Source organism: Chenopodium album, chromosome 6, assembly GCF_948465745.1.
Source record: "Chenopodium album chromosome 6, dcCheAlbu1.1, whole genome shotgun sequence".
NCBI classification, from domain to species: domain Eukaryota; kingdom Viridiplantae; phylum Streptophyta; class Magnoliopsida; order Caryophyllales; family Amaranthaceae; genus Chenopodium; species Chenopodium album.
Window position 1 is genome coordinate 5,766,721 of NC_137839.1, and position 10,401 is coordinate 5,777,121.

The 10,401-nt window shown below is 32.9% G+C and overlaps 2 protein-coding genes across 2 annotated transcripts; one reads left to right on the plus strand and one right to left on the minus strand.

The window, feature by feature from the left end:
* The first annotated feature begins 1,307 nt into the window (after positions 1–1,307).
* On the plus strand, positions 1,308–2,918 carry LOC145636567 (uncharacterized). The gene is made up of 5 exons (XM_081688146.1): positions 1,308–1,357; positions 1,747–1,785; positions 1,985–2,066; positions 2,150–2,366; positions 2,520–2,918. The coding sequence occupies exons 1-5, from the start codon at positions 1,308–1,310 to the stop codon at positions 2,669–2,671; spliced, it is 540 nt and encodes a 179-aa protein (XP_081544272.1). The 3' UTR covers positions 2,672–2,918.
* A 273-nt stretch (positions 2,919–3,191) lies between these two features.
* Positions 3,192–6,371, minus strand: LOC145634397 (heparanase-like protein 3). The gene is made up of 9 exons (XM_081685817.1): positions 5,913–6,371; positions 5,503–5,539; positions 5,040–5,223; positions 4,769–4,917; positions 4,432–4,662; positions 4,149–4,338; positions 3,927–4,052; positions 3,738–3,837; positions 3,192–3,633 (listed from the first exon to the last, which is right to left on the minus strand). The coding sequence occupies exons 1-9, from the start codon at positions 6,156–6,158 to the stop codon at positions 3,271–3,273; spliced, it is 1,626 nt and encodes a 541-aa protein (XP_081541943.1). The 5' UTR covers positions 6,159–6,371; the 3' UTR covers positions 3,192–3,270.
* Positions 6,372–10,401: the final 4,030 nt, after the last annotated feature.

The window sequence follows — 10,401 nt, forward strand, 5'->3', positions numbered from 1 at the left end:
TACTTCATTAGTGTCATTTATGCTAATATGTGCACCCAATTATAAAGTTTATGCTGTAGACTGCACCCTTAAAAGATTGTGCTGCTACACGCACCTTTATCATAGTTGGTGTTGTTGCGGCTAATTTTTCTACAACAATATTAAATTGATTTAAAATCCTCAAAACCTTTATATATTTGGAGAGTGCTTGATTAAAATTCACAAAACCTTTATATAAACCTTAGTAAGTTAAGCGCTTGGAAAATTTGTAATTATTAATCCCAACTTTGGGCGATTTCTTTTCATTAATCCCAACTTTCGATTATTTTTAAATAATCCCAACTTTGGAAGGCGTCTTCTTTTATCAGGTCAAATGACCGGTGACCTGTTTAACAGGTTATTTTATTTTATTTTTTCCTTAAATGCCACATGTTGCAATTTCATTGGTAAAAAAAAATAGAAATTTAAAACAAAAAAAAAATAAAAAAAAAAAACAAAAAAAAGAAAAAAATAAAAAAGAAAACCCAGCCAATACCCCTCAACCACCCACCACGGCCACCAGCCAATACCCCTCAACCACCCACCGGAATCACAACAACCACCCAAAACCACCACCCGCACCAATCGCGACCCCTACAACCACCATCTCGCGCGAACGTCGACCCCCATTACCACCAGCAGCGCGATTCCCCGACCCCCATTACAACCGACTCGCGCAAACCTCGACCCCCTTTCGCCGCGGATTCCCCCTCCCCCTTTCGCCGCTGATTCCCCCTCCCCCTCCCTCTGTTTCTCGTTTTCGCCGCTGATTCCCCCTCCCTCTGTTTCTCGTTTTCGGTGGCTGGGTTTTGGGGTTTCATGGGCTAAGAACTTGGGCTTTCAGTGGTTGCGTGGGGCTTTCAGTGGTTGTGTGGGGGCTTTCGATGGTTTTCGGTGGGGTTTGGTGGTTTTCGGCTGGGTTTCGGTGGTTTTCGGTGGGGTTCGGGAGAGAGATGGTGGTTTTGGGTGGCTGCTAGGGAGGAGGTGGTGGGGCTGCGTGGGAAGGGACAGTTTTTTTTTTCATTTTTTGATTTTTTTTTTAAACTTTGATTTTTTTTTTTTTCGACAAATTAAGTGTTAACGTGTCCAATAACCTGGTATAACAGGTGATTGACTTTCGTTAACCGGTTTTGGCCTGATAAAAGAAGACGCCCCCAAAGTTGGGATTATTTAAAAATAATCAATAGTTGGGAATTTGGAATTAATGAAAATAAATCGCCCAAAATTGGGATTAATAATTACAAATTTTCCTAAGCTTTTTTATCACAAAATTCACAAATATAATACTAATGACGGAGATTGTGAAAACCCCTCCTGCATTTGACGCCCTTGATGGACCGTAAATCTTCTACCTCTCTTCTTTCTCCTTTAAATTAATTTACTTTCAATTTTATTTTAGTTTTTTTTTTTTTTCCTCTCATATGATCATATCAAATTTTAATGTGGAAAATAAATTACCTAAATTTTATCGGTTAAATTATTCTTTTTTCAGAGATGCTCTAATGGATGCATGGTCTTCTTTAAAGGAAAGTGTCGTACACCCTTCAGCCTTCACAGTAAGTTCGTATCTTGTGTTATTTTCTCGAGTGCATAATGTTAATCTTGGAATAATTTTTGCTAATCTTGGAATTATTCTAAATATTCAGTTTTAATTTATAATATAACATGGAAAAGTTGAAATTTTATATATGGAAAATTATCTTTAAATTTTCATTTGTGTATTTTCAGTGTCAATTTTATTCGTCCTGATAAACCAGAATCTAAAAGGTACGGAGTATGTTTTAGCTAACGATGTTTTAATAGATAGTTAAGTTCCCATAATCCCATGTTTATGTTTTAATCACAAACGATTAACTTTTATGCTCATTAATGCGTGCATACCTTTGACCATATACCATTAATTACATTACGTGTTGAAAAAAAAAATTTATTGATCGTTATTCGATGATACTTCGATGATTGGCAGGTATACAAAAGACATGGATTATAATGAAATTACTCGTGAAAGGGCTCAAGTGGCGCTGGACTATTATAATTCAAATCACAAGGTTTTATTTTCTTTATCTTTTCTCAGTTGTTTTTGCATATTTGTATTAGTGATATATATTCTTTTAATTTCAAATGTATTTAGGATGATGCTGATTATGAGTGTGTAAAGATTGTTTCCCAAAGTCCATATATGGCTAAGGCACAGCACTATGCTTTGGGTTTTCATATGAACTTCTTTGCTCGTAAAAAAGACGGTCATTCTTCTCCGGTGCTGTTTTATGCCGATCTTTTATCTTCTCCTTCATATGAAGAAGATGAGATTGAGTGTTGTATCCTGAATCCTAGTCCGATTACTTTTGGTAAGTTTCTAAGGGTATATATCCTCGGAACTTATTAAACCTTATTAAAACTTAGTTCAGCTGTAATCTAAACTTGGCTAACCCTTTCTCTTTGTTATTAGATTGTAACATGTCTTAAGGACTAAAATAGCTTTCTTGTGCATCTTTCTTCAGATGAATTTCGCCCCAATGGTGTTGGTATTGGTTCATCGGTTTACCATCCTTCATATGTAATAAGATGTGGGTATTGCGAGGATATGGATAAGATGATGGCTAAGTATGAATTTGACAGCGATGATAGTGATGATGGTATTGATATGTTCTGATCTAGGAGTATCATTTACATCTAAGTTTGCTGACCATATGTTAGTGTTGTGAGGATGTATTAAGTACTTGTTTAGCACTTGCTAGTACCTAGGAAATCTATCATTCATATATGTGATGCCCAAAACTTTTCTAGCATTTGTTTCTGAGTTTGCAAAGAGTGACCGACTGCTATGTTATATAGCGTCTAATGTTCATCTGTCATCCTCGAAAGATAACATCATGGTCATCATCTACATCTTCCCAATGGATTAGATACTTTGTTAAGAACTGAACTTAATACCATTCCTATTTATAGGTCAAAATTATACATGCCTCTGCATTAAGAGATAATCACTTTTTGCAGTAGTACTTGAAATTGCTTCAAAAGGGCATAACACAGGCATAGTTTTTGATAAAATTTTGATGCTATGATTTATTAAAATCTAAGCACAATCAATAGACCATAGGTCAAAGTTTTATGACCTATGCAAGAACAGAAGCAGATGAAATCCATTTCGATTTCACCACTAAGACTATTCCTAATACCTTAAAAAACTTGTTTATGAATTTTATGATAAACCAATTATTACAAGATGAACACCATTCTGGTTCCACCTTTTTATTTGCAAGCAGGAAGAATGATGTAAGGCATGTGAACGAATACAATCGAGAAAGGTCCTACAACTATTGGCTCTGATGAGTTAACATGTAAAGGAGTTAAGGAAGGTATTTCTCCTGATGAACTCACACCCAAAACCTCTCCATTAAGAAGCATTGTTTGGCTCTGCAAGTCGCCATCTTTTGCTGTCAAATGATACTCGGCTCTTACTCTTTCTGTTGCTTCTTTCTGATGCCACTTAATCGCTCTATTCTTGTGGATATGTGGATGCTTGTTTAGAAGACTCCAAGTTCCATTGAAGCCTACATTCGCTTCAACGGTTGTATTTCCATCTAGGTTGATAAACAGCAGCATTACGCCTTGCTGCAGATAAGAGAAAAACATCACTTAATCATCCATTTGTAAGGTAAATGGTGTTGAACTGTTGATCTTTCATGAAATTGATTTTTGTAAGAGTTTTAACTTACAGATACTTTTGAACAATGAGCATATGTTCGGATTTTCTTAGTCCCGGAAAAACTTGTTGATAGCACATTTCTTCCCATCAGTTTATGCCACAAAAGGGCACTGCAGAAAGAAAAAAAAAAACAACCATCAAATTAGAGTTTTTACCTTATCTTGGAACTTTGTAATGTTCTGTTTTTAAACACACAAACCTGTAATAGTCGGGATTAGGAACAAAGGTAGTGGTGTTGAGCAAGCCGTAGTTTCCTCCAATCAGAGTTTGTCTACAATATGTTTTCGTATCAAAAGTTGATGACATTCCAAGCTGATCTAAATACCTGTTTTTAAACATCAAATCTATCAGGTTTTTCTGTAAGCATAGGAAAATCTCACAAACAAAGAACTGGTGTATGCAGTATTTAACGATTACATACCAGAAACTGAACACGAATGCATTAGTAACATGGTTATGACCGCTGTTATAAGCACCTCCTGCTTCCCCGACCCATGAAACTGCAGAAGTCCCAGAACTCCTGAGAATGTTCTGTAGCCTTCTAAATGTATCAGCCTCTCCATCGAGATATGATGGATCGAGGATCTTATCAATAAGGTGTGTATCAACTCCTACAAATTCATCAAAATGCAATGAATTCAGTTTCTGTCCTATGATCTTAGGAAACAATGATTGTATAAACAGATTGATGATATGTGAAATACCTGGCCCTAGGTTGTATATATGGTGTGTCATAACATCAAGGTTGTTGTGTGTTTTATTAATGAATTCTGTAAACCAGTTTTGATCAAAGAAACCTCCAGGTGCTATGACAAGAGGCTTAGAATTGTTCGCCTTGTAAACTTCTTCCAGCATGTTTTTCAGAGATATCAGATCAGATGCATACTGAGCTGCTGAAACTCGAGTTCCAACTCCGCTTCCACTTAGCTCATTTCCTGCCAGACAGAAGGATATTAAAACTCAAAGAACATAATACACAAACTCACTAACTTGCAATATTATAACATTTGGAATATATACAAGTTGAAATATGTGGATCACCTAGCTCCCAGCCATGAATATCATAGCCCTTTTCGACTGTATAACGAACAAGAGATTTGGCATTTGAAGGATCCCAAGCACCAGTAGCTGAGCCATCAGACTGAATAGTTCTTCCAGCAAGAGCATTTAAACCAAAAACAATCAATGCCCTGAAAATGAACGAAGAAAGTTCAATTAAGTGTGATAAAAAATGCTTAACTAACAATCAAAACTGTTAATCACGGTGCATTTACAAGTGAGCATATGAAACAGGATTTTTATTTTAATTTACCCTGCTTTTTCGAAGAAGGCGTTTAGTTCATCCCATCGCTTCATTGGTAAGCATCCAGGAGTAAAACCAAACATTTCTGTGCTTCTATTGCTAAACTGATTACATGGTAATTTAGAATCTTTGCTTTCATAAATCACTTTATCTTGCAAAGTACCACCAAGCCTAATCTTCAAAGGCGAAAAGGCTGCATTATTAACATTTTTAAGTAAGGAATTTCATCTATACAACTTTATATGTAAAAACACATGACACCATGCTAAACACTTGACCATCCAATACAAATCATATGAACACTTGACACCATTTTGAGCCAAAAACATGCTTATAAAATGCATAAAATAGCCGAGTCAAACACTTAAACATACACACACTCATGTCCCACCCTGATTGTCAAAGTCTGATTAACACAGTAATCGCAATTGTCGAAATTACTCAACATAAGTTAAGATAGTATATTACACACCTTGTATTGCTTTTAAAAATATTTGATTGCTGAGATCCTGCACATAAAATTCATAAACCAACATAAATTTCAAGAATGTGCATAATAAATGTAAAAACAGATCAAAAATAAAATATTCTAGCCAAAAAATTAGTACTGTAAGTTTTTTTACTCACTTGAAAACATAATTTTCAAACAAAAATTCAAGATAAATATACTAAAAACTCCACAATTTTCAATTTTTAATTTACAACCAGTTGTGCCCTGAACATGGTACAACCAAGGCTATTTCTTCACCCATATACTAACAGATTATATAGTAAAAATCCTGCTGAATCACAATGTAATACAAATAGAACAAAATTTTCAACAAAAAAACAAGCTCAAAGTTCATATATTGATATTCAACAAGAGTTGCAAAGAAAAATTACCAGATTAAGGAGAGAAGCATGATCCCAAGCACAAGTACCATAATCACATTTCTGAGGAGGCCACCAATCTAAAGTAGCACAAATAAAATCTTCATCAATTTTACCAATGGCATTTCTTCCATCAATAAAAACTGTTCCTTTTTCACTCTTTCTTCCTAAAACTGAGCTTGAACTCACTAAAACTAAGTTTAAGCTCAGAAAATACACCAAAATACACATACCCATTACATAAATCTGAGTACCCATTTCAGATTTTTATTTTCCCACCAAAAATATCCCAGATTTATGTGCTTTTCACCTATTAACAAGCATTATTTAAGCAGCTTTTTTTTTTTTTCTTTCTTTTTTTTTTTGGAGTAAAATGGGGAAGAAAGTAAGGAGTGTGGGAAACAGGTGGGAGCTGAATTTTAAAGAGGAAGAGAGAGAGAGAGAGAAAGGGGGAAGAAGAGGATTAAAGAGGTGGGAATTTGGAGGTATTCAAGTTATGTCTATTCTCTTTATTTTTATAAGTTTTTACTTTCAAGTAAAAATAAGTTTTTGATTAATAGTCAAGTTTAGTCCCTTTTTAATATTTTAAAATTAAAAATAGATGATAAATCTAATGGGATTTGACATAATTATATTTTGATGGAGTATATATTTTCAATAGGAGTATATCTTTAGAAATTACTAACTATAATTATACTGTATTAGAATTTCGCATGTCTATTGGTTATTATGGCATGGAATCCCTTAATGTCTTGATTATTATAGTACATAGTACCCTTTATTAATATTGGGCGTGTGATATCATTAATGTGTATCTTAATATTCCGATTTATATATCTTAGTGATTATGTGAGACTTTGATATAGTAATTTTTAAGGCAATAATAATTGTATCAAGTCATTAATAGCTTTCTAAACCAATTGGGTGTTGGTGTAGTGGTGATTGGGACTACACTTGGTAAGGAGGACCTGTGTTCGATCCCCTGCAAAAACAATTGGGAGGGGACTGGAACCTAACCACCCAGAACTAATCCCCGAATCCGTATTAGCCCAAAAGGGTGAACCGGGTAGAACACCAAAAAATAAAAAAAAATAAACATGAATTTATTTAGGTGCAATGCGTGAATTTTTTCAAAATAATATCTTCAATTTCAAAAAAAAAAAAACATGAATTTCTTTTTAATTGATACATACATGTATTTATTTTTTTAAAAAATACCTAATTGAACATACATTTCTTTAGGTGCAATGCGTGAATTTTTTCAAAATAATATCTTCAATTTCTATTAAGAAATTTATTTAATAGTTGTCAAGGTCAAAACATGTCATATAAGAAGAAATAAACAAAGAAATTATATATATTTTTTTTTGACCGGTAACAAAGAAATTATATAATAGGCAATAAAAATTAGTCAATCTCTTTAAAGTCAATTCAACAACAACAATAATAGTTCAAGAAGAAAATTTTAAAGCTTTATACTCATATGGATGTTATTGGCAATATGAACCAATAATCTAGCTAATCCATTGCTCTTGCAAATTGCAATAATGCTCACTTTTTCTTGTCAATTTTTACTCTTTCCATCAAAATTATTTTGGGTCTTCCTCAGTGCCTTTTATTTTCATTCTCTCAATCATCCACCTTCTATTGATGCATACACAAGTTGAAGTCTCAGGTTTTCAACCCAATGTACTCATATCTTTTAAGTTTAAACTTCTATACAATAAAATTCAAGTACATAAAGCAATCCGTAAAATAAAACTACATACTCAAATTTGCATGATCATATACCTATTTGTAACATTGAACTTTTTACCTATTTTAACACACTTCTTAAAAAAAAATATATGATCATGTACTTACAGATGTTACAATAAATAAATATTTACTTTGTATGTTCATTTGCTACTTTGTTAGATTCATCTCACTATAAACTTATAATAAAGGGATTACTATTGGATAAGTTGTAGCATTATTGGAATAAGTTATGTTTGGTAATTGTAAAACTTTAAATAGTATTAAGAATTAAGAAAGTAATTCGTACAAAGTAATTTTTAAGTTTATGCTAGACTGCTGTGTTACTCCATGTTAGAAAGCAAGTTAGTTGAAAGTGGGCCTTTTGCATCTCTGGTTCCTTAAGAAAGTAGTAAATCAACTGTTTCCTTTATGCAACTATGTTAATTCACGAAGGACCACAACTCTTCTTGGGCACGCACATATTTTGTTGTTTTACACTAGTACTAGTTTTGGCGGGAAGATCATGGTGGGACACGAATGTAATTTATACGCCTTGTTTGATTGTCGATTTTAAATAGTGATAATGAAAATAAATTTATATGTAATTTGATAGTTGATTATAAATAATGTTTATAAGTATTTACACCCGCTAAAAAGAGAAGGGACACGACACGGTAAATGTATCATAGAAATTTTTTTTTGAGATTCTGGGCAGAGTAGAGCAGGGGTCAGCAGAGCAGAGCAGATTTCAGGATAGCAGAGTCGAGTAGAGCAGATTTCAACATTATTATTATTATTATTACTAGGTTAGATCCCGTGCCATGCACGATGATCGTTATAGATTATTAATAGATAAATATTACTCCCTCCGTGTTGACCGGCACATAGTTTTAGGCAATTTAATTGACTTAAATAAAATAAGAGGTAAGTGGGGTAGTGGAGTATTAAAAAATTGTTAAAGAAAGATAGTGGGGTTAATAGTTTATTGAAAAGTAATGAATGTGAGAGGAAAGATATAATAAAAAAGTAGTAGTGGGTTTGGGTGGGGGCCATGAGAGGAGAGAGATATAATATTTTAATGTATTGTTTTGCCAAAAAAGGAAATGTATCACTTAAAAAAACACGCCCGGAAATGGAAAATGTATCACTTAAAAAAACACGGCCGGAAATGGAAAATGTATCACTTAAAAAAACACGGAGGGAGTACTCCCTCCGTTTTTAAATACTTGCTCCACTTTTCTTTTCCGGCCGTTTTTAAATACTTGCTCTATTTCCTTTTTTGGAAAGCTTTTACAATATTTAATTTATTTCTCATACTTAGTGGACCCAACATAATAATCTCTCTCATCCCATTCTTCCACTACTTTGACTTTTTACAATTTTTTATTCTTTGAACTACCCTACTACCTTCATATTTTATTACTTTCTCTAATTTCTCCTAAAACTCCGCGCATTGAGAAATGGAGCAAGTATTTAAAAACGGAGGGAGTATAATCATAAATTAGTCGAGGAACAATAAAAGTATGTGATATGTTAAATTTTTAATTGTACCTTCTAATACACAATTAAAAATAAAAGTAGGCAAAAAATCGGAGCAATATTTTTTTTGCTGTAAAACAGATTACAAAATATTTTTAAGAATATACTTTTTGATTTATAGTTGTCTAATTTTCTATTTTAGAAAAATTATTTGTGAAATCTTTTTATTTTAAATATACTACATTAATATGGAATATGTACAACAAATAATATTATTTTTGAAATTGATTTGTTTCCTTAATTAATAGATTTTTTTATATAAAAAAATAATTAATAATTAAGGACACACAAGTAAATGACACGTGTCATTGCTGGTGTGTCTTTTAGTATATAGTATTGATGATTATTAGGCAAATTTGTCCAAAAAAACCTTTTAAATGTACCATTTTGCAAAAAAAAAAAAAAAAAAAAAAAAAAAAAAAAAAAAAAAACCTTTTAAAAGTTTTATTGTATAAGAAAACCTGAAGTTAAAAATTTTTTGTTGAAGACAACCTGGTGCCTCTAATTCACATAATTAATTTCTAATTCACTTAATTAACATCTCATTTCTTCTAATTTAGCTTTAATTCTCACTTAACCATTAAATAATTAAATTAATTTATAAAAAAGAAAAAAGCAAAAACCACCACCACTGCCACCAGCCAGCAACCTTATCCCATTCCCCCTCCTCGGACAGCAGCCCCCCTCCCCCAACTGAGCTGCCACATTGAACCCGCAACCCCCTACGACTCATCTCCACCGCCGACCGAGACCTGCATTTCCAAAAACCAGAGACCTCAAAAACACTCAACATTGGCGTCCACTTCTATCAACATTTTCTCTCTCCTCTTTCACTCCCCCAGCAGAGCAGAGCAGCTCTAAAGAACGGGGCCTAATAAAGCTACAGAGTACTAGCTTAGAATAGTTCTTATTCCTCTACTTTAAAATTGATAGTAAATATATATAGAATATTTTCATCTTAGGTTTAGCATATATTTTGTACTACTATAAGATTTTCTTTGAGATCTGTACATATCTTATATTTATCTAATATGATTAGGTTTTTCATTGTAACCCTATAAATATATATTTTTTTTGACGAAAACCCTATAAATATTAATCAATAGAAATCACTCTAATCAAGGAGTTTATATTATCTGACATTTATAAATAGTTAAGACTTTATTTTCCAAAATATGAGAATTCATGGATTAAGATAATTAGTACACTTAAATCCATCATTTTT